Source organism: Bos taurus, chromosome 6, assembly GCF_002263795.3.
Source record: "Bos taurus isolate L1 Dominette 01449 registration number 42190680 breed Hereford chromosome 6, ARS-UCD2.0, whole genome shotgun sequence".
Classification (NCBI taxonomy): Eukaryota; Metazoa; Chordata; class Mammalia; order Artiodactyla; family Bovidae; genus Bos; species Bos taurus.
In genome coordinates this window covers 19,979,966-20,004,790 of record NC_037333.1, presented here as the reverse complement: position 1 = coordinate 20,004,790, position 24,825 = coordinate 19,979,966, and the positions used below count along the sequence as shown (strand labels likewise).

The following is a 24,825-nucleotide window of genomic DNA, read 5'->3' as shown; positions in this document are numbered from 1 at the left end:
CTTCAGACAACCACTTGCCTTCTTGCATTTCTTTTTCTTGGGGATAGTTTTGGTAGTGTTATGAACCTCCATCCATAGTTCTTTTGGCTCTCTTGTCTACCAGATCTAGTCCCTTGAATCGGTTCATCACCTCCACTGTATAATCATAAGGGATTTGATTTAGTTCATACCTGAATGGTCTAGTGGTTTTCCCTCCTTTCTTCAATTTGAGCCTGAATTTTGCAATAAGGAGCTCATGATCTGTGCCACAGTTGGCTCCAGGTCTTGTTTTTTGCTGACTGTATGGACTTTCTCCATCTTCAGTTGCAAAGGATATAATCAATCTGATTACATGTATGTGCATGTGTGGTAAGTTGCTTCAGTTGTGTCCAACTCTGTGCGACCCCATGGACTGTAGCCCACCAGGCTCCTCTGTCCATGGGATTCTCCAGGCAAGAATACTGGAATGGGTTGCCATTCCCTTCTCCAGGGGATCTTCCCAACCCAGGGATCGAACCCACATGTCATGTTTCCTACGTTGGCAGGCAGGTTCTTTACCACATGTGTGTAGCGCAAAGTATATTACAACTCATTATTCTTTCTGATATATTTTACAGTGAACCAAAATCTGCTCTAAAAATATGTTTAATTTTAAAAATGTAATGCAACCTAAAAACACCATAAATTTATTAAAAGAAAATGGGCTAGGCAGTAAAAGTATCTTTTGTTTTCCTTAGTGTTTCAGTTCAAGTCCTGTCTTGACTCTTGGTTTCCAGTCTGAGGTTGAGAAAATAACCTAATCTTCTTAATTGAGTCACAACCTAATTTCAATGAACAGTTAGTACCAGTCCTTTATACAAAAGGTGAGGGAGGGGATATGAGTTGATCAGAAGATGGCCAGTGGGTGAGATTTACTTGGCTTCATTCAGTGCCTTTGATAGATGAAAGGCTACAAGCCAAACTCATGTACCTACAGACTCCATGCCTTTTCTCCGAGTACTGAAGATGAGAGTCCTGTTTGGTTTTATGTGAGGATTTCCCCCCTCCTCATCACTCCTCAGAAAATGAAGGATATCTATCCTCCTCATTTAGGAAATGAGTGCTTGTAATAGAAACTTATTTTTAGTCAGCTGTTCCCCTTAGATGATTTATGTTACCTCTGACCTGCTTTCTGATAAAACATGACTTCATTCATGGCTCTGGAGATGACCTGGCATAAACCTGGAGTGTTAAGTCATTTTAATGACAGCTGGAGACAGGATTGGTCTCCCACTGTAAGACTGTCTACCGTGAGATTCTGTAAAGCAGCTGCATTCCTAGGGAGGCCTGGTTAAGTTTATCCCACTATTAGGTTCTTCAGTATTGCTCATCTTTCTCAAAAGGAAAGAGGTTTTTCCAGCATGCACAGTATCTGGCTTTTAATGGCTGTTGTGTGCTTATTTGCTCAGTTGTGTCCAACTCTTTGTGAACCCATGGACTGTAGCCCGCCAGGCTCCTCTGTCCATGGGGATTCTTCAGGCAAGAATACTGGAGTGGGTTGCCATGCCCTTCACCAGGGGATCTTCCTGACCCAGGAATCGAACCAGGGTCTCCTGCACTGCAGGCGGATTCTTTACCACCTGAGCTCCCAGGGAAGCCCCTTGTAATGGCTACAGAGCTGAAATAACATACATATACTTGGTTGCTTGTTTTGTCTGTTTTCCCTTCATTTTGTTAACTGACTCATTCTTGAAGGTTACAGTGGTTATGCTTTTCTGGTCAGCTGATGGTTGACCTTTCTTAGAAATGACACTTTCACATCTCCAAATATAAGAAGTTAATGCTCCAGTTTCATTGAGCATCTCATCCACTCAGTGAAGAATCAGGACATTCAGGATTGATTCCCATGGCCTGTGACCCAGAGTCAACTTGGTGCAAAGGGCTTTTCTCAGACATCCTTCTCGAAAGGCAGGGTCAGTGACTCCTTTTTTTCCAAACTCTGTTTTGCTCAGTGATGATTTTAAAATGGTGATTTTGTTCTTTCAGTATCTAAAAATGCTTCCTATATTCCAGAACCTCAGTCATCAGTACATCAGGGGAAATAACATACTCTCACATTCCTGTTCTCATACTTTTAATTGTATAAAATACATTCACATGTTTTATAATTATTGAGGGGTTTTTGTTTTAAAATATGTAGTTTCTTTGTTTTACAAGGGAGCTACATGATACCTTTTTGTTTTAGAGCTTATATGTTATGCTGTGGTATCATGACATTCCAAAAAAAAAGGTAAGTAAGTTCTGACATTTAAATATATTCCATCATTTACCTTTCCCTGTATCATCATCACCAATAGTATTTCACATTTTTATTGATGTTGTCCTTTTATCATTCTTTATAACTCAATTCCTCCTGTTTATTCTTCTGCATTAAAGTTGCTTTCCCCAGCTACCTCCTGTCCCACTTTTATTTCTTGTTTGCCTCTATAAAATAAGGTTTAAAATAAAGCCTCTACTATAAATCATTATTATTATACTCATTTGTATTTTGACCTAGAATATTTTAAAGCCCTCAGAAAGTTTCCGTTGTTCAGTCACCCTCCCTAAGCTATGATCTGTGTACTCTTTGGACAAGTCTTTTGTTATTTTCTTTATTGGAGTGTGTGTTATATGTCTCTGTCTGTGTGGTCATGGCTGATAAACTTTCAATTTAGCCACAATTAATATGCTTTTAGATGAGTTTCTTTTTCTTGGGAGTTTGTTGATGATATTTACTTTGTCTTGTGATTAAAAATGTGTGACAGAGTTCTGTAGCAAAATAATGCCTTCTTACCTGCTTGCACTCTTCCATTTAGAAGAACTGGTAGTTGACAACGGGCTCTTTTTAATTTTGGTTTCTACAACACAGGGGTTGCTAGGTAACTTTTAATCCCTTTCAACAAGAGAACAGTCAACAACAACAACAAATTTCTGCTCTCTTTAGACTGTATATTCCATCTAGAAGACCTAGCAAATAAAAAATGACTTAAAAAATTTTTTAAATGTACAGTTCTATATAGACTGCCTTCTACATCTTTGGAATATGGCATCAAATATTTTTTAATTAAACTGCCATTTCTTCAACATTATGATCTGCTTATTCTTAAGAAATTAACTTCTAAGCAACATTTGCCATCTCCACGAAATGTATGGAAATCCAGTTTAATTTGAAAATAGTAATTTTATGAAAACATATAAAAATTTTGTTATTAAAATATCTACTTGGATTTCTCATTTACTTATATGACTCTCCAATCTTAAGTGTGGTACAGCTGTTCATACTAAACATTTTGTTTATTTAGGGGGCAAATGTACTTAAATTCTGTCATCCTGGTCATTACTTGAAATTTTAACTTCATATTCTAAATTTTAAATAATTTCAATCTTACAAAGCATATAATTTTTACATAAAATTTTTAAAAATTAAAAAAAACTTTTATCTTTTTCATTTCTTCTATCAGATTTCCCCCATGATGTTTCTTTCTAGCTACTGCCAAAGTTAATAGTTACATTTTCCCCAGTAACAAGAAGTACATTTGCAAAGACTTTAAAAATTATTTTATTGGAGTATAGTTGATTTGCAATATTGTGATTTGCAAAGATTTTAGCAATTGCTTAAAGCCTGTATTAAAAAATCCTTTATTTAAGAATCATTCAAATAGCTAGAGCTGATATGTAGCAGGTATACGTGAGTGTAGCTGTGCTGAAGGTTGCTGAAATATTTCCAAGGTGGTGAGGAATTCTACTGCTCTAAGACCCCTTGCCTCCTCCATGACTCCCTGATCTTCCCCCCAGTCCTGTAGCTAAAAATAGGTGGTCTCTTGGACCCTCCTCCAACACTATGATCCATGCTTTGACAGGCTAGCTGTTAAATGTTTTTATTATAACTCATGTGGATAGAGAATTATCATTTATATGTTTTGGTGTTTTTAAGAGTACCTTATGATAGAAGTACTTTATGTCATGTTAATAACATTTCTAATTTTGTAAAATGCATAATTTCTTTTAATAATCTGAGTAAATAAAACCATGGTCTCATTACTCTGAAAGATCTGCTTTATTACTTTATAATATGAAATTACCAAATCTGAAGGAAGAGAATATATCAATACATTGTAAAATAATTTAGGGGAAATGAGTAAGCATTGTGATGATCAGTTTACAGTTACCTGTTATGTGAGGATTATTCATTACAAAGTTTTAATATTTAGTATGTGAAGGTGGTTGTTGTTCACTCTCTGACTCTTGTGACCCCATGGGCTGCAGCATGCCAAGCTTCTCTATCCTTCACCATCTCCCTGAGTTTGCTCAAACTCATGTGAAATAAAATTATATTGATTATTCTAATTATTCTAATTTCCTATCAATATAATTTTGTCATGGTTTTACACCTTATTCATTGTGTAATACCTCTTTTTTTAAACATGTATTTGTTACATCTGTATCAAATTAGACCGTATTTAAGTCATAGAATCATAACACCTTAAACCTGGTTTGGAACAGAACAATCAAGCTTGTTCTGCTTGATTTTTACTCAGTATTTTTTTTTTTAATGTGGGTTTTTCATCTTGGTGTTTACGAATATCTATTCCCTCATAACTTCTGTTTGCCTGTTTGTTTTTGAAAGGTATATATGTTGATAATCTATACACAATGCCAATGCCCAATGAATTTATACCTGTAACAAATTAGGACACGGTACCTAATGTTTTTGTGCAATAGAAATACTATGTCAAACAGTTTATAACTGCTGCCTAATGTTTCAGCTTTATTTGGCAATTTTAGTTCTATGAAGACTGTTCATTAGGAACAGTCTTGTTTGGTGTATATATGTATACTTTTATCTTAGTGGAATTTGTTCTGTAAATGCTTACTGAATTTTTCCTTGGAGTTACTACTTTGTGTTAGGAAGAGTGAGGAGAAAATATACACAAGGACTTCCTTTAGTTTTCTTCTTAGAGCTTTAACTGCTGTAGTGAATTTTTTTTTTAAAGCTTTAATGGAACAAACATTGCTGCCAAGGAGCTGACATTCTGAAATAGCACTTCCCTTTGGGCACCTTGCAGTGGGGATCATTTCCTTGAAGAGAGAGAGGGAGGGAGCCTGAGCCCAGGCTTGTTGGGGTGGGGGAGGGGGAGCAGGGAGAGGAAAGAGTGGGGAGACCTGAGTCCTGGGGATATCCTGCTGAGGTCAGTAACCTGCTGTTCAGTGGACGTCCAGTCTGACCCCTTTCAGACCCGGAGAAGGCTCATGTCCAGCAGGGAGGCAGCCCAGGCAGCATGACAACAGGAAGGAAACACCTATCACTGGGAAACTTTGTAGAGACACATAGTAAAGGTGGCTGAGTAGCACAAAGGGGGAAGGAAGGGCTAGATCCAGCAGCATGAGCATAGTGCCCTGTTTGCTGTGGAAATATTTATCTCATGATTTGATCAGTGAAATCTCTGTCTATTGGAAGGAGAATGAATATGAGACCGCAAAGAAAGATTTCTATATACAATGCATAGTGTAAATTGATGTGTACATCCTGATCGTAAAGAAAAGTTTGGTTCCGCTTTTGAAGGAAAGTGTCTGCTAACTCGTATTTGAAGTACGGAGTAACTTACCTTTCACCAAAAAGAATTCTGTTCTTCCCTGAATCTCCTATAAGCTGTTGGAGGCCTGCCACCTACAAAGTGTGTGCTAACGGACATGACTGACAGTATTTTGAAGATTAAATGACTAAGAATGCAATCAGTAAATCTCAGCTATTTTTATTGCCACTGTTATTTTTTTCATCTACACTCTGGAAAAGATTGCAAAAGGATATTATCCTTTTGAAACAGTGAGTAGTTGATGAAGATAAAATAGCAGAATAAGCTTCAATCTAGGGAGACAAAAGAAAAATCTGTCTTAGAACCACATTATCCTTAGAAAGATAGTGATTTTGACTGTGAGATTTATTTCATTCAGTTGAAAATATGGATGGGAGTGAGAAAATTTCAATGTGCTCTTGGTTTGCAGTGGGAGGTGGTGGGGGGAGGGAGGGGGAAGTGTTACCTTGATTTTTGTCTGGTTGCAGTTATCCTTCATGCCTGTTTAGCCTTCTAAATGATTTTTGTTTTCTTTATAATCTCAGTATATCAGGTCAGAGGGAAAACTCAATATATAAGCAGATTGATATTGTTTTGTATTTGCTTTAAGAGTATTTACCATAGCATCCTAAATAGTATTATTAAGGTTCTCTTTCAAAGCCTGTACCCAAGTATATGAGTCATCACTGCAATGATTCCTGAATGATGTCATGTTGGAGACATTCCAAGACTGAACACAGCCAAGACCATTGGTCAGTGAGGAACTGTGTTCTGACAGGAGCCTTGTGGCCTCTTACAGGTGTACATTCTATGTATTGGGTCAGCCTCTTTCTATAAAGGACCTTTTTGGGGCATAGAAAATTGGAACTTCATGGTCTCTTTGATGATTTGCCAGCTTGGTTCCCAGCCAGTCAGATAACTGCTCATGGTGACATGCATTTCTCTAGGGCCCCCCACCTTGGGCTGGTCTTTAGAGAATAGTCTCACTCAGCCCGCTCACACCATTCTGGGCCAAGGACATTGCTGTCCCGAATGCCTTACAGTATAGATAAAAATCTTACACCAGTTACATTCTGATAAAACTCTGAGTTTACTCTGAGAATGCATTAACCATTTAGGTTTTACATTACTATTTTAAACAGAAAACAGGAAGGCAAGTGTTTCCTTCCTTCCTCAATATTTGGTCCATAAGTTGCTAAACCCAGCCTTAGGAATCTAAGGATATACAGACAAAGACCCTCTTCTTACCATTGTTTCTTTGACCTTTTCTAAAATGACAAAATGTTTCATTGTCTCCAACCCTAACCTCCTGAACTGTACTTGTCTTGTAATAATTATTTGGAATACATGGATTCCTCAAATATGTCATGTCAGAAGTTTATTTTGTCATTTCAAATTCCTTTATAGAATTTTTTTTCCGATTAATACCATCGTTCTTCCAGGCAACCAAACCCAAAGCTTTATTGCTATAATTGAGTCTTTCTTCCTACATCTACAGTGTTACTAATATCCACCCATTTCTCAATCAGTAATATTTCCCTACTTTATCATTTTATTTCATTTTCTCTGCCACCCTTCTGTTCAGACTTATCACTTTACATCTGGACTATGGCAACAAGCCAGTATCTTTTTTAAAAAAACAATGTTATTTATTTATCTATTTTTGGCTGTGCTGGGTCTCCAGCTGTGTGGACTTTTCTCTGACTGCAGCAAGCAGGAGCTGCTCTCTAGTTGCAGTGCATGGGCTTCTCATGGCAGCGGCTTCTCTTGTTGCAGAGCACAGACTCTGGGCTGCGTGGGCTTTAGTAATTGCAACTCCCAGGCTCTAGCACACAGGCTTAATAGTTGTGGTGCATGGGCTTAGCTGCTCGAAATCATGTGGCATCTTCGTGGACCAGGGATCGACCTGCGTCTCCTGCACTGACACATGGATTCTTTACCACTGAGCCACTTGGGGAAGCCCCAAGCCTCTGCATCTTCTCCTGCATCACATTCACTAGGATGGCTTTAAACAAACAAACAAAAAAGACAGACAATAACAAGTGTTTGTGAGGGTGTGGAAGAATTGGAACCCTCATATAATTGCTGATGGGAATGTAAAATGGCAGAGACTTTGTAAAAAACAGTTTGGCAGCTCCTCAAAAGGTTAAATGTAAAATTATCTTATGACCTAGCAATTTCACTCCTAGGAATTCTACTCCCAAGAGAATTGAAAACATATGTCCATACAAAAACTTAGAAACAATGAACAAACATGCTTAGAGCTGCATTATTCACAGTACCCTAAAGGTGGAAGCAATCTGTGTCTATCAACAGATAAATAGAAAAAGAGAATGTGGTTATATGCATATAATGGAATACTCTTCTGCCTTAAGAAGGAAGGAAATTTTGATGTGTTACACCATGAATGAATCTTCAAGACATTATGCAAGGTAAAATAAACCAGTCACAAAAGGACAAATGTGATTCTGCTTATATGAAGTACGTAGAATAGTCAAATTCTTAGAGACAAAAAGTAGAATTATGTGCTTAAAAATGATGACTTCTATGGTATATGAACTATATCTTAATTTTTAATTGAGACATGACAGTCTTACTACATTGACTTTTATGATGCCGTGTTGCTGAAGAAACAGCATGCCCCAGTCTCAGCTTAGTGCTTCTGGCTATGTAATGGAGAAAAGTAAGTGACCTCCCTTCTGACTGTAAAATAGGGATAAGAGTAACTACCTTTCCAGATGTTTGTGTTAAATGAGTTAACATATCTAGTTACTTCTAGCACGGTATCTGGCATCACTAAGAACCTAGTAAATTTACTAAGACCTCTTGGGACGTGAGCCTTCAACAGCTTCCAGTACTATTTCAGATACTGTTTCCAGATATTCTGGAAAGTGGTCCAACTCCTTTGCCATTTTACCAATACTCTGTATTCTGGCTCAAAATTCCTCTCCAGATTCTCCTAAGGCTATTTTATAGAAACCCTTCCTTCAGAATGGGCTTTTTTTAGTCCCCCTAAAGTTGCTTTGCATATTCTTGCAACTGTGTCTTTTCTTGAAAACAATGCTCTCTCCCTGTTCCGCTCTCTGAATTTCATCCTGCCTTAAAACTCAGCAGAAGCCTATTCTCATGCATTAAACTTTTCCTCTCATTTCAGTGCATGGATATCTCTCATTTTTATAGCACCCAAGATTTTCACTACATCTTTGATCAGTGAAGCCTTACTTTGGTTATATTTTTTAAGTATTTATCTTATCATGTGATCTTTTGAAAGTATGTATCGAGCTACATTAAAGCCCCTGAGCACTGGGTTGCATGTTATAGTTCTTTACCTTTTCCACAGCACTTAGAACATGGCCTTGATGTGGTGTATTTGGGATAAACATCTGCTATAGGTGAGTTAAGCTAGTGCTACATCTCAACAAGTACAGGGACTTTAATGATTCTCTATTTTGGCTGCACCTTAGAAACACTTGGGGAATAAGGTTTCATTTTTAGGCCAACAAATCAGAACCTCTGAGTGTTAGGCCTCAGCTTTATACCCAGGTGATAATTATAACCAAGACTGAGAACTATTGGCTTCAACCAGTGAAATAATAGAAGCCAGTGGTTCTCAAACTTAATTGGTAATCACAGTTAAGATGTGATGATCACAGACTGACATGGGCAGAGGTGCTTTGGTAGTGCAAACTGCTCCGCAAACATTAGACATATATTATAGTGCCATTGAGACTTTGATGGCCTTGGGAAAGATCCTTAAACCCCGAAATTTTTCAGAGCCAACGGCACAGTGGGGAAATACCTAACTATAGGCATCTAAAACCTCTAAACTCTGCCTCATAGCTTTCATACCAGATGCGCATGCCTAGTTCCTTTTAGCTCTTAAAAATGTTTAAACTCTTCATCTTTTCCAGGCTGGCCACCATTCAGCAGCAGACCCTCTCAAGATTGTCCACTTGCCTTTGCTCCTGGTTGAGTTACCTCACATGGAAGCGGGAGATGGGCTCAGCGGCAGCCAGCAGGCCATGACCCAGGAGGTGCAGTGAGGGACAGAGCTGCTGGTAAGGCCGGTGACAGTGATGCCAGTTTGCAAGTATGTTTATTCTCACTTGAATGGTCCACCTCTCGTCCAGTCTCCAGCTTCGTACTCTCTCAAATGCCTCTATTATCTACGCTTACAATGCATGGCTTAGAGGTTAAGGTCTGTGAATCCCCTAAAGTGGTGTGCTGACTTTTAAGTATATATGGTTTTTTTGTTTTTCTTCTGGAGAAAAGGAAGGTTTTCATCAGATTCTTAATGTCTGATATCTTAGTAAAAGAAAAATGAGAACCATTCAATACAGTAAGCACAGAGAAAGTTCTTGTCTTTAACCACTTGTTACAGTGTTTCTTTTCTCCATTCTTATCTCACCTCTGGCTACTTTGTCTCAGTCTTGTTGAAGACCAGAATAATGCTATTTTATGGTTATTTACTGGTCTGGAAGTGAGCATCTCTTGAGCCTGAGCAGCTGGGCTTCATGACAGTTTGGCTTCCTAGACCTAGCTGAGAACTAAAGTTTAGAATGACAAATGTCAGAAGAGTCTGATTTTTTCTGAAAAATGCAAATAGAGGTACGGACAAAGAGAAAGACACCCTTTTCATTATGTTCTTATAGTTGATCTTAATAAAGATCAATTAATTTTGTTAATGAGCATCCCAACCTAAAGGTTTTTTCATTGGTGTTTTTTTTTTTTTTTTAATCAGATCACTATCTTTTATATAGACATACAGAAGGAGGGAGCTGATTTATTTTTTCCCAGAAACATTCAAAATAAATGTGCTTAGTTGCTGGGTCGTTTCTGACTCTTTGGCACCCCATGGGCTGTAGCCTGCCAGACTCCTCTGTCCATGGGGATTCTCCAGGCAAGAATACTGGAGTGGGTTGCCATGCCCTCCTCCAGGGTATCTTTCCATCCCAGGGATCAGACCCAGGGCTCCTGCACTGCGGGCAGATGTTTTTTACCATCTGAGCCACCAGCGAAGCCCATGAATACTGGAGGGGATAGCCTATTCGTTCTCCAGGGGATCTTCCCAACCTAGGAAACAAGCCAGCGTCTCCTGCATTGCAGGCAGTTTCTTTACCAGCTGAACTACCAGGGAAGCCCTTAAGATGAATAATAGAATGAATTCTACTGTATATACCTTTGCTTGTTTAAATTGTAGATGCATTGTAGGAGAGGAAGTACAGGTTAGCTAGAGAAAAGGGGGAATGAGATTTTTTTTTTTCATCTATAATTCTTTAGCAGGTAATTCTGCTTTAGTTTCACTGAGTCTTGTTTATGCATTCAGCATAGTAAATCTTCTAAAAAGCCTGTGTAGCTTAATCTCTGCCCTCACTACAGATGCCTGAGGATATAAGTATCCACTCTGCCACTTGATACTTCTTAGAGACTGACCTGGTGCTGAGAAATCCTTTCCAACGTGTCCTCAGTTAAACTCCCATGATTCCTGGATATTGCCATTTTCAAGACACAGGGCAAGTGCATCTGCCTAGATTACCTCTCTGCCCTGGGAATTTTAAGTCACCATGTAAGGGAAAGAGAACTCAGCACAGTGGTAACTCTCAGAATGAAAATTTTCCCCTTGCATGCTAATGTTTTTAGAGTAATCATTGTCACTGAAAATAGACTTCCTCTTTCCCCTCTCATACTGGAAAATCTTAGGTAATTATGAATAAAGCTTTCTTCGCTTTTCCCCTCCTCCCTGAGTGAATGCTTTGCCCCTCACTGTGGGGACTGTGGCTATTCTTTCTGTGTTTGGCTTTAACATGAGAACTGAGACATACGTTAAGAAAATTTTTATCTCAAGTCATAACATTAGTCAGAAGATTTTCTCTTCTTGGAGGTGACGGGTGGATAAGTAAGGAAAAATGAAAGTTTAGGGGAAAGCATAAGATAAATTACTAACAAGAAAAGAGGACAGGGCTTTCCCTGGTGGTCCAGTGGCTAAGACTCCATGCTCTCGATGCAGAGGACCTGGGTTCCATCCCTGGTCAGGGAACCAGATCTCACGTGCTACAGCTAGACCCAGTACAGCCAAATAAATATTTTTTTTTTTAAAGAAAGAAAAGAGGACAGGAGATTAAAATATTAGCTGTTATTTTTTTTTTTTTCAGGTCACTCCTGAAGGAGTCCTTCCTTCATATCCAAAAAGAATCTAATTTTGCATTTAGTTTTTTTACAGTTTGGTAAGCTCAGCCTAGGACTTATTTTCAGTAGTAAATAAGCTGGGGCTTATTTTTAGTAATGTTGATTAGCTGTGTGTTCCATGGGAAAGTTATTTAACCTCTTTAAGCCTTGTTTTATTTGGCAAGGAGGAAAATAGGTCAGAGTTAAATAATAATAGAATTGTGTAATGTTATATGGATAATATGTTCAGGGCCTGGCACATAGTAAGTTCCCAATTGTATAGTAACGTTTTTTTTTATTATTATTAATCACTATTACTAATGTTGCTTTTAGTTTTTTAATAATGAATTCACTCAAAAAGTGTTTCTTGACCACCTATCAAATACCAGGCACTCTTCAGGAAGGGACATATTAATGAGCAAAACAGACAGAAGTCTTTCCTTGTTTATAGAGTGGGCTGCTGCTGCTAAGTCACTTCAGTCGTGTCCAACTCTGTGCAACCCCATAGAAGGCAGCCCACCAGGCTCCCCCATCCGAGCCAGACATAAATACAAATGCATACCATATAGAATATCAGGGAATACTAAGCATGAGCATTTTGTCAGAAAAAGGAAATTGGAGGCATAGTGAGTTAGTAATTGAAGACAGAGTAGTCAGAAAAGACATCAGGATAAAATTACTTCTTGAGTAAAAAACATGAAAAAGGAATATGCTCATACCATAAAGTTACATGGGGGCAGAGTGTTTCCAGTAGAGGGGAAATACCACAAAGCCCCTAGAGCGTTTTTTTCGGAGTGATTCAAAGAGAATGAGAACATCATGTACAGCTTCTTCATGCATTACCAATAAACGTTTGCCCAGGTACCCAAGTGAATGATACAGATAAGAACTTTGGAAGTTCAGAGAATGGCAAAGTACATCTAGACTAAAACAGGTAGAGAAGACTTCATGAAGGAAGGTGGTGATCTGGATCTCCGAGGCGAGGAGGAATTTGGATAGTTGGTAAAAGGTACAAACCTTCAGTTACAAGATAAATAAAATCTGAGGATCTAATATATAATGTGGTGACTGTAGTTGACAATGCTGTATTGTATAATTAAAATGTGCTAAGAAAGTACAACTTAAATGTTCTCGCCAAAAAAAACCCAAGAACCTAAACGTCACGTGATGGCAGTGGTAATTAACTTGATGGGGGAGATGCTTTCACAGTATCTAGGTCAAATCATCATATTGTATACTTTATATATTTTAGTTTTATTTGTCATTCATACCTCAATGAAGCTTAAAAAAAAACTCCAAAGTAAAAGTTCTAGTTAAAATTATTGTTATACAGTTCACAGTCATACAGCCTCACATCATCAGCCATAAAACAAATAAAACAGTAAGGAATGATATACCAGTGGACTGAAATAAATGAGAAATAGCATGAGGTGGAATAAAATTAGGATGTTGGCTTTGCAGGCAGGGGTGCACTACGAAAAAGGAACAGGCAGACAGCTTTTCACAGAGTTGGCAAGTCGTGGATGGGAAGATGGCAAGATCAGTGAGGTCAGTTTTTGTAAAACTCTAAGGGCAGTCTAAAGATTATTACCTGCTCTCATATAAATATTGAGGAACAGCTGAAGCAGATAAGTAACATGGTAAATTCAGGTCTTTAGTGATATTATTAAAAGTCTAGAAGAGTAGGGAGATGCAGGAAGTGGTTGGAGTCATTGAGGAGTGAGGTTGAAAACATGGATTATGGTAAGAGATAAGACAGAAAAGGAAAGATAGGTTTGATATATTTTAAAGAAAAATGATTTAACTGGTTAATTGCACACAAGAGATTAAGAAGAAATGTTTTCAAGTTTTAAATTGACCAATGAAGTGTGGCCATTATAGGAAATAGGGTACCCAAAGGTGACGTATGGCTTCCCTAAGTCCATGTCACTAGTAACTGGCAGAAACCAGACTGGCTCCACGTCTCCATCTTGACAGCTCCTGCCTCTGCTCCCTGTGCCTTCTGTAGGAAATATTAGTGATTTGTATTTTGCCAGATCGTTTGTGGAGAACAGAGTTAGAATGTTTGGATTTGCCTATTCGTATTCTTATACCACTTTTTCTAATTAATGTGGACATTTTTATTTACTCTCACATGAAACAGATCTAAGTTGCTTAGAAAGGGTCAAAGAAGCATTGGTAAAACTAGAAGAGGTTCATCGTATATGCTTAGATTCTCCCACCTGTGGTGATTATGGTTTCCTGATTTAAAACATCTTTCTGTCTTTTCAGTAGTTTGAGATGGAACAGTTATTTCTATCATTGTACCTTTTTTCTGTTTATTTTTCTAAAGAAAAATGCCTTTTGTCATCCTAAATATAAATCACCACCCATATTTTTATTTTTATTTTTATTTTTTTTTCACCCATATTTTTAAAATGAACACTTCAGATGTCCCTTCCTTTTAGATCAGTCTTATAAACTGAAATTCATTGTCATTGTTCTGACAGATGTGATCAATTTATCCTTTGAACCATAAGACTTTAAACAAAAAAAAGGCCCTAGAGATCATGCAATGCAGTGCTCTTCAAACTGCACCCTTCAAACTATTATTTTGCTACCCATCTGTTATTAAATATGTTCTTATTTTTAATAAAATGAAACTTTCTAACAAAGGAGCAGAAATGTACTTAAAAGAGAAAATTTTAGTTTTCTATTCACAATAGTGCTACACATCTTTCTGTATACATTCCTTTACTTTCTCCATTATACATGCACATTATAGTACAAGTCATGACTGAACCATATGAAAGCGAAATCTTCATTATCTGTGGTGTCTTGTCTTATACTTGTCTAATGCCCAGTTTGGTCTCATAGTCTCTATGTCCCAAGAGAGTGAATTCTGGAAGACATGGGTTTCTGCTGAGAACTTTGGCAGTCCCTGAATTCACAAATAGCACTGTAACACTTTGGCCATCAGTGCCTGTCCACGATGACACGTACTGTGAGTTTGGAACGAGTCAGCCATGCTAAAATAGACTGCACCCTATGAAAGTTATTTTCACCATTCTTGTATTTCAGTTTCCCTATCAAAAGGTGAAGTATCAGCTGCCTCTATTGATCTCATAGGATATTTTAAGCATAAATGAAAGAGTCTGGTGAAAACACTTTGTATTCTGAAAGTTGCAATGCAACTAAAGACAATGGAAATGTTTACCTGTCTTTACAGATGTTAATCTCACCAAACCTTCTCCTCAGAGTGTGAAATTAATTTGTAATCTTGGCTTTTTTCATGTTGAAAAGATGGAGAGAACAAGTAACAGGTTTCTGAGAATCTGAGATCACATAATTAACGTCGTGTATGTCTATAATGTGTCCTCCAGGTGGCACTGATGGTAAAAAGCCCCGCCTGCCAATCCTGGAGACATAAGGGATGTGGGTTTGATCCTTGGGTTGGGAAGATCCCCTGGAATAGTAAATGGCAACCCACTCCAGTATTCTTGCCTGGAGAATCCCATGGACAGAGGAACCTGGTGGGCTACAGTCCCTACGGTCACAAAGAGTCAGATACAACTGAAGCAACTTAGCATGCACTCATGTAATTTTCAACCAAGAACACATACAGTCCTTTGAATGTTAGTGGTGGAGTTGAGGGGACTTAAAAATGCAAAACAAAAACAACCAACCAACCAAGAAAATACCTTAACCATCTTTTCCAGATCTTTAATCCCTCTCACATGCACATGTACACACACATCTTTCCTTAAATTTTTCTGGCCATGTTGCTTCTTTCTTCTTTGAGAACAGTGCACGTGTTAAACAGGAATGTCTACCACTTTCTTTTCCACTCACACCCACAAATCCAGCTTGTCCACATCTCTCTGCTCATTCTTACCACTCTTAATTTCCTTTTTCCATGAATTAATCATTTCCTAATTGTTCCCTCTGATTCTTTTTTCCACTCCCCCTCCCCCACCCCCCACTGGTCAATTTAAAGTACTTTAGTGTGCTCTTTCTTAAAATGCAGATATAAGTATGTATTGTTGTTGTTGTTTAAACTCTTTGCGATCCCCATGGACTGTAGCCCGCCAGGCTCCTCTGTCCATATTCTTTTCCAGGCAAGAGTACTGGAGTGGGTTGCCATTTCCTTCTCCAAGATATCTTCCTGATCCAGGAATCAAACTCATATCTGCATTGGCAGGCAGATTCATTACCTCTGAGCCACCAGGGAAGCCCATAAGTATGTATACTCCTTCTTACTACCCTTTGATAGATGTCTGTTGGCAAACTTTGTTAAAGCACCCATGCCCCTCCCTACACACCTGCCTTTCAAAGTTGTTACAATTAAAATGAAGTTCATTTGGTAAGTGCAGAAATGGATACAATGTGGGGACTTGTAGAGCCACCTACCTACCCCCTTTTCAGCCAGTGTGGCTCTGAACAGCTCTGTGAACTCTTGCTATTTAAAGAACTCAGCTTGGAAAACCACTGGCCTATAAGAAGTAGATCAAACTCTGTGTTTGACATTCCTTATCTGGCTCTTGATTACTCTTCAGCCTCCTGTCACCATATTGACTGTCTCTCAGATTGTGTGGTATAATTATTCCTAACTATAGGTCTTAAATATAACATTATATTTCACACATTCAAGTCTTTATGCTTGTTGTTCCTCTCCTGGTTAACTGTTCTTTTCCCATAAAGCCTCAGCTCAGATTTCTTATCAGCATATCCTCATATTTGTAGCATTTCTTGTCCCTCAGACATCACACTTAATATAGTCCCATGTGCCTGTCTTCTCTGAAATCCTTAGGACAAAGGCTGTCTTATCTTCCATGCCTAACATTTTATACAGTGTTTGGTTACATAGTAGGCACTTAATCACACTCTTCAGAAGAAAGAATTCACTTTGTGATCATATCTTCTATTATTTGTTATTCTCTCTGGCTCCTTCAAATAGATACACCTGCCCATTAAGTGGGAATGGGGCAGAGGAGGAACTGGGAGGGTGTCTACAATTTACAGTGTCTAGACTTGGTAATTTTGTATACAGAGTTATATTATTTCAGAACTTGAACCTCAGAGATACTCAACTGTAACTGTTGTTGTTGAGTTGCTCAGTCCTGGGGCAACTCAGTCCTGGTCTAACTCTTGTCACTCGGTGGACAGTAGTCCACCAGGCTCCTCTGTCCGTGTGATTTCCCAGGCAAGAATACTAGAGAGGGTTGCTCTTTCCTTCTGCAGGGAATCTTCCTGACCCAAGGATCGAACCTGCATTTCCTGCACTACAGGTGGATTCTTTACCACTGTGTCACCTGGGAAGCCCAAAAGTAACTATCTCTTGCATAATTAACATTTGATGGTTATGTATTTTTTCTCTAAAGCGCGTGCTGCTGCTGCTAAGTCGCTTCAGTCCTGTCCGAGTCTGTGCGACCCCATAAACAGCAGACCACCAGGCTCTGCCATCCCTGGGATTCTCCAGGCAAGAACCCTGGAGTGGGTTGCCATTTCCTTCTCCAGTGCATGAAAATGAAAAGTGAAAGTGAAGTCGCTCAGTCATGTCTGACTCTTCGCGACCCCATGGACTGCAGCCCACCCAGGCTCCTCTGTCCATGGGATTTTCCAGGCAAGAGTACTGGAGTGGGGTGCCATTGCCTTCTCTAAAAGTGCGTGCTAAGTTACTTCAATCATGTCTGACTCTTTGTGACCCTATGGACTGTAGCTCTCCAGGCTCCTCTGTCCAAGGGATTCTCCAGGCAAAAATTCTGGAGGAGGTTGCCATTCCCTTCTCTAGGGGATTTTCTCGCCCCAGGGATGAAACCCGTGTCTCGTATGTCTCCTGTATTGACAAGTGGGTTCTTTACCACCCACACCACCTGGGAAGTATCCCTGAAGTATACTACCCTAAGTAAATTGATTACAATTGGGATTTGTTGGCTATTTTGGGAGACATTAAGAATATTCTGATTACAGGAGTACTCATTAACACAAATGATTCACCATAGGAAGAGAAATTTAAAAGCTATTATGAATAATATATGCTGTCTATTGGGTGATAGTTTTAAAGAATAAACACACTCAAGACCTTGCTTGATGAGACATAAACACAGGAAATGTCTTGAAAATTCCAGAAAGTTTAGTTGATGATGGATTTTCTGACCCAGCAGATTTTTATTTTGTTCTGTTTTTCACCGTCAGGGGAGAGGAGGCAGGTTGGTCAGTGTACTTTTGAATGTAGGCTTTTGTGGGAGCTGTGTGTTTGGTAGAGATATCCAGGTGCCTTGTGATGATATGAGGACATCGCTGGGAATGTATGCAAGCTTGCAGGGCTAAATCAATATTCTGGATCTCTAGAGAGCATTTCAGGAAAGACCTCTGGGCTCTAGGTTCCCTAACCAAACAGTGACATGTTTATTAAAATTCATAGCTTCAGAGGAGGGTAAATAAACTTTCCACATCAAATGCACAATTGAATACTTGGGCATTTTAAATGTATTTTATTTAGAACAACAACAGAAAAATGTATAGCCTTTTAGTATATATTTACTGAAAGTATAAAACCAGATGGTCTCAAAAAGATTTTTTTCCCTTACTTAATTTTATACATTTTTAAAGTGGAAAGTAGTTAATTTAAAATGTGTTAGTTCAGGTGTACAGCAAAGTGATTCAGTTATATACACACGAATATATTCCTCTCTCAGATTCTTTTCCATTATAGGTTATTAAAAGATACTGAGTATAGTTCCCTGTGCTGTATAGTAGGTCCTTGCTGTTTATCTGTTTTCTATATAGTAGTGTATATCTGTTAATTCCAGATTTCTAATTTACCTTCTCACTCCCCCCCTTTGGTAAGCATGTTTCTTTTCTGTGTCTGTGTATCTGTGTCTGTTTTGTAAGTACATTTGTATCATTTTTGTCAGTCTTACAATGTATGACATTGGTATTTCTCTTTCTGACTCACTTCACTTAGTATGGTAATCTCCAGGTCCATCCATGTTGCTGCAAATGGCATTATTTCACTCTTTTGTATAGGTGAGTAATATTCCATTGCATATATGTACCACATCTTCTTTATTCATTCTTCTGTTGATGGACATTTAGGTTGTTTCTGCGTCTTGGCTATGGTAAGTAGTGCTGCAGTGAAAATTGGGGTCCATGTATCTTTTCAAATGAGCGTTTTCTCTGGATATATCCTGAGGAGTGGGGTTCCTGCATCATATGTGTGTACGCGCTCAGTCGTGTCTGACTCTTTGCAACCCCATGGATTGTAGCCTGCCAGGCTCCTCTGCCCATGGAATTTTTTAGGCAAGAATACTGGAGTGGGGTGCCGTTTCCTACTCCAGGGGATCTTTTCAACTCAGGGGTTGAACTCATGTCTCTCTCATCTCCTGCATTGGCAGGTGGATTCTCTACCACTAGTGCCACCTGGGAAGCCCTGCTGGATCATATGGGAATTATTTTCAGCTTTTTACGGAGTCCCCATACTGTTCTCCATATGGCTGCACAATTTACGTTCCCACCAGCAATGTAGGAGAGGTCCCTTTTCCCCGACACCCTCTCCAGCATTTATTATGGATATTTGTAGACTTTTCAGTGATGGCCATTCTGACTGGTGTGAGGTGATACCTCATTGAATTGGGCCAGTGATGAACCATGAACTTAAGGGTATATTAGAAGGTAGGCTTGAACATGTAGAAGCAATTGTCTCACTTTTGGAACTGTGGTTACTTTTGCCATTTGAAAAGACCCTGATGTTGGGAAAGATTGAAGGCAGGAGGAGAAGGGGACGATAGAGGATGAGATGGTTAGATGGCATCACCGACTCAATGGACATGAGTTTGGGTAAACTCTAGGAGTTGGTGATGGACACGGAGGCCTGGCGTGCTGTGGTTCATGGGGTCGCAGAGTCAGACATGACTGAGCAACTGAACTGAACTTGCCTTTACTTAGGGCTTCCCAACCCCTTAGAGGGTGGCTCAGATGGTAAAGAATCCACCTACAATGCAGGTTTCCCAGGTGGAACTACTGGTAAAGAATCCACCTGCCAAAGTAGGAGACATAAGAGACATGGGTTTGCCCCTTGGGTCAGAAAGGGCCCCTGGAAGAGGACATAGCAATCCATTCCAGTATTCTTACCTGGAGAATCCCTTGGACAGAGGAGCCTGATGAGCCACAGTCCTTGGGGTTGCAAAGAGTTGGACAGGACTGAAGCAATTTAGCACAGGGAGAGAGAAAAAATGCTTTCCTGTTGGATCTGCAGATAATGTACTTCACATCTTTGACCCATTGGTAGACTGTTTTTCCATTAAACTAGTTTATCAGCAATAGCAGATAATACTCTTGATGACAGTATAAACCTGGGACTGTGTGGTTTATATCCTATTAGAATACAAAGGTCACAAGATATGATATGCACAACTGACATTGATATGAAAAACTGAATTTGTTTTCAGAGGACATTCGGGGGGAAATGTAAGCTTTAGATTTCCACTGTTACTTCTCTAAGCCTCAGTTCAATAATTATTTCTATTTTGAAATTTTCTTGTAGAGTTTTGTTTTGTGAATGTAGTAAAAGATACATTAATTTAAAAAATCCTGCTACATCTCTGCTTGTTATATGTTTATTCAACCTTTGTCTAATTACCTTCTCATTTAAATCTCATTTCCTCCCTCCAGCTTGTTAAACCGTTTTTCATTTTCCTCCCTTTCTGAGAACACTGCTTCCTGCTGTTCAGGAGTTCACAGACCATGTGTCATATATAAATACACACATACACATGCATATATATACACACACAGACAGACACACTCATGTCATACTTTTCATCAAAATAAGAAAGAACTTTGACTTTACCATGGTACTTATGTTTTATGTTCAAGGTCTAAGGTTTATGTACATGAGACAATTATGACTTTGAAAGTGAAAAGAAAGTGATAGTTTCTCAGTTGTGTACGACTCTTTGTGAGCCCATGGACTGTAGCCCACCTGGCTCCTCTGCCCATGGAATTCTCCAAGCAAGAATACTGGTGTGGGTTGCTGTTCCTTTCTCCAGCAGATCTTCCTGACCCAGGGATTGAACCCACGTCTCCCGCATTGCAGGCAGTTTCTTTACCGTCTGAGCCAGCAGGGATGCTATTATGACTTGAGACACTCGATAATACTCTGATTACAAATCTTTGTAGTTGAATCCTTCTACCCCAGAAAAACGAGAAGAATTAAATTCTTCTTTAAATTCAAGTATTTAGCTAAATCATTTAAATACTTTTAAATTAAGAGTTTAACTTTGAAACATTCCATTTGATATATTTTTATTTATTTTCATTAATTTTTATTGGAATATAGTTGCTTTACAGTGTCACATTAGCTTCTGTTGTACAGCAAAGTGAATCAGCTGTATGTATACATATATCGCCTCTTTTTAGATCGCCTTCGCATTTGGGTCACCACAGAGCACTGAATGAAGTTCCCTGTGCTGTACAGTAGGTTCTCATTAGTTATCTATTTTTTACATAGTAGTGGGTATATGTCAATCTTGATCTCCCAGTTCATTCCCTTTTCTCCCCCCTTGGTATCCGTACGTTTGTTCTTTACATCCGTGTCTTTGGTTCTGCTTTGAAAATAAGTTCATTTGTATCATTTTCCTAGATTCCACATATAAGCAATATTTTTTTCTCTGACTCCCTTCACTCTATATGACAGTCTCTAGGTCCATCCATGTCTCTGCAGATGGTACTATTTCATTCCTTTTTATGGCTGAGTAATATCCCATTGTATGTACCACTGATATATTTTAAAAGTTAGACGAATTGCCTTTAAAGGCAAAATTATCTCTTCCTCAAAAAAGGCACCATTTTCCCTTCAAATATGTAATTGAGAAGAACTGCTTTCCTGTTGAAGTGGTTCGTATTTACATATCTTATTTGTGCTATTTAATATAAAGTATTTCCTAAAAATTTTATGGAAAGTCTAAGACTGTATTTCCATTCATTGATAGTAATCAACACAATATATATTGAGGCAAAAAGTGTTGTTTTTTTAAAGTGATAAATTGTGAGTGCATTTGGTGCAATGCTTATTTTTATTCCCATTGCAGTGCTCAGTAGCTTTTAGTAAATTTTAAAACCATCAGTTGATAATATTTAAACCAGGAACTTTTTATGTGGGGGTATTTCTTCTTTGTGAGCTTTTTAAAGAAAAACTTCATTTCACTGAGAGGGTTTCAAGGCTACTTATTATGAATTATTAAAGCAAACTATATAAAGCAATAAAAAGTCACCTCCAAGTTGGGACTAGAGTTGAATCCCTCCCAGGACATCTTCATCCAGAATCTATGGGTTACTATCTCCTGTCCTCCAGATTTGTGTGACCAGAGAAATTAACTGTATATTTTAGGAGATAGCAACCACTCCCATCTTCTCTCTTCTTTGACTTCTTGTAAACATAGATATATGTCCAAGAAGAACTGGTTCCCTGACTCATAAATATAATGAAGATGTACTTATATAGCTATCTCTTCAAACTTCAGTTTTATAGAAAGCTTGCAAAAACTGTGGATAAGTAGCAAACATATATTAATCTTACTTAATGGATAGCTGATGCTGAAAATAAAATAAAAATCAAATTATTGATAGTGTTTTCCTAGCCCTTATCATTGATAAGCCCGAGTCTTCTGAGAGATGAGATGACTGCTTCAGGGCGGAGTGATGAATTACTGTGGCACAGATCTGCCTGTTCAATCCTCTGAATACACAGTGGTTCTATATCCACTGCTACAGACTGCCTCTATTAAAGGAAAATCTGTAATTCATACTTTATTTTTTAAATCTTCCCCCTTAACTATTAGTATTAAATAAATACTGGAAAGATTTTTTAAAAATCACTAATTTTTTTATTTTTTAGTGAATGTTTCTCTTCTCTGAAATTCTGGTTTTCTCAAAGGCAATAGTTTTTTAGTTTCTTCTAAATAACACTTAGTAGTTTTAGTAATATCATAACTTTAGTTAATGGCCACACTAAGCCCTTATTTTGAACCACATTCTCTTTTTATAGCAAAGCTTGGGTTTTTATTATTATTCATAATTTACCGAAGAGTTCTTTGTCTTTAGGTTCCATAGTTTTGTGGTAGAGTTACTGTCAAAGAGTAGTGGATACTATGTTAACACCATAAAGATTTTATTTTGAAGACAGGCTGGTTGTTACTGTGGCAGGCAAAATGAAACTCGCAAATACAAACATTTTCTGAAACAAAATAGAACATGAGTAAGTAAAAGGATCAAATAGAGTTGGATACCTAGCCAAATATTTTTTAGTGAAACCCTCTCAGAAATGTCACTGGAAACACTGGATTTCATAGTTATCCTTGCAAACTGAAAATGACGTAGTGGAGTTTGAGCTCATGAAGTACTTGGACTTCTCTCTTACTTAGATTAGGGTTCCTAACACTGTGCTTGGCACATGTTAGGTAATAAATGTTTGGTGGATCGATAATGATTACTAAACAAGGAGGAGAGCTGGAAAAATACTAACAACATCCAGTTAGTTATTTTGAAACATTTTATATAAGTTTATATGATAAAAGTAGTGCCATATGACTATGTTATACTTAGTGAAGAACTACTTCCATTCTTATGTAGACCATATAAATTCATATTTGGCCTATATAATTATACCAGAATACATAAAACCAAATTTGTTTAGAAGATTTGGAAAGGAGTGGTAGGTGAGGGTTTTATACTTTGAATTTACTGGAAAATAATATTTCTAGTTTTAAAAGCTATCCTAAGGAATACTGTGAACAGTTGGGAATTGGATGTGCTTCTGTCCATGAAAGGCCTTTGTATATTTGTCAGTACATTTCATCACACAGAGAGGAGTGCACGGGTACCTGAGCTCTTACCTGCAGTACTGATGCTGCTGAGCAGTAGGTAATACCAAAAAGACTCAGATTAACAACTGAGGAAATACTTTCAGCAAGATTTGAGTAAATTTTCAATATAATAAGGAATATATAATCTCTGTGAAGGCATCCCAACTCCTTGAGATAAATTTATCCCCTGTCTTTTCTATGTCTCCAAAGCATGTCATATATGATCTTTCAGGAAACTAACCACTGTGTTTTCTTTGGTGCTTAAAGCAACTCTCTTCCTCAGGGACAAGAATCTTGAATCCTTGGTGCATACCAAGCACTTAACAGATATATTTGAATGAATAGTGGGCTAGTACTGCCAAAATTATAGACATTGTATAATATTAGGCAAGCAGTAGACAGAAGAAAAGTGCTGTCAGTTATTCAGAATAACTTTCTAATGGGGTGAACTTTAGTTATGCTTTTTTTCTCTCCCCCCCAAGCTCAGAGTCCTATCTTCCCAAATAGCTCAGTGGTAAAGAAGCCGCCTGCAATGCGGGAGACTCTGGTTTGATTCCCGGGTCAGGAAGATCCCCTGGAGAAGGGATAGGCTACCCGCTCCAGTGTTCTGGGGCTTCCCTTGTGGCTCAGCTGGTAAAGAATCCACCTGCAATGTAGGAGACCTGATTTCGATCCCTGGGTTGGGAAGATCTGCTGGAGAAGGGAAAGGCTACCCACTCCAGTATTCTGGCCTGGAGAATTCCATGGACAGTCCATGGGGTCACAAAGAGTTGGACACGACTGAGCGACTTTCCCTTTCACTTTCTTTCAGAGTTCTAACCACTTGACTGCCAGGGAATTCCTGTGTGTGTGTGTGTGTGTGTGTGTGAGAGAGAGAGAGAGAAAGAGAGAGAGAGAGATAAAAGTAAGATGTCTCTTCGAAAACTGAAAGGTATTGCTTGTGGGAATACTTGAGCTCTGGGTCTAATTGCAGAACAATAATTTGAAAAGTTTAAAGGTTATATATATTCCAAAAGTATAAATTTTTTTTCAAAGTTGAAATTTATTTAGACATTGTAACTCCTTTGAATTGATTTTAGCAATGTGTATTTCCCTGTAACACCAGTCTAGCTAGGTCTTCTAATTTATTGGTCTGAAGTATATGACATTCTATTATTTTTTTAATATTCTCTATGTCTATAGATATGGCACTTAGGTATTTATTTATTTTTTAAAATTGCATGAGTGATTTTTCTATCCACTGTATT

The 24,825-nt window shown here is 38.3% G+C and overlaps 1 protein-coding gene across 4 annotated transcripts in view; it reads left to right on the top strand.

Moving 5' to 3' along the window:
* TET2 (tet methylcytosine dioxygenase 2) overlaps nt 1-24,825 on the top strand; it is a 143,353-nt gene that overhangs the window by 34,501 nt on the left and 84,027 nt on the right. For 2 of the 4 annotated variants that reach the window (XM_059887717.1, XM_010805937.4), the window contains exon 2: nt 9,482-9,660. In XM_059887717.1, the coding sequence (XP_059743700.1) occupies nt 9,647-9,660 (14 nt within the window). In that variant the 5' untranslated portion in view covers nt 9,482-9,646. Of the gene's footprint in view, nt 1-9,481; nt 9,769-24,825 lie in introns of all 4 variants that reach the window. The other 2 variants (XM_005207682.5, XM_059887714.1) reach the window with 2 other exon arrangements.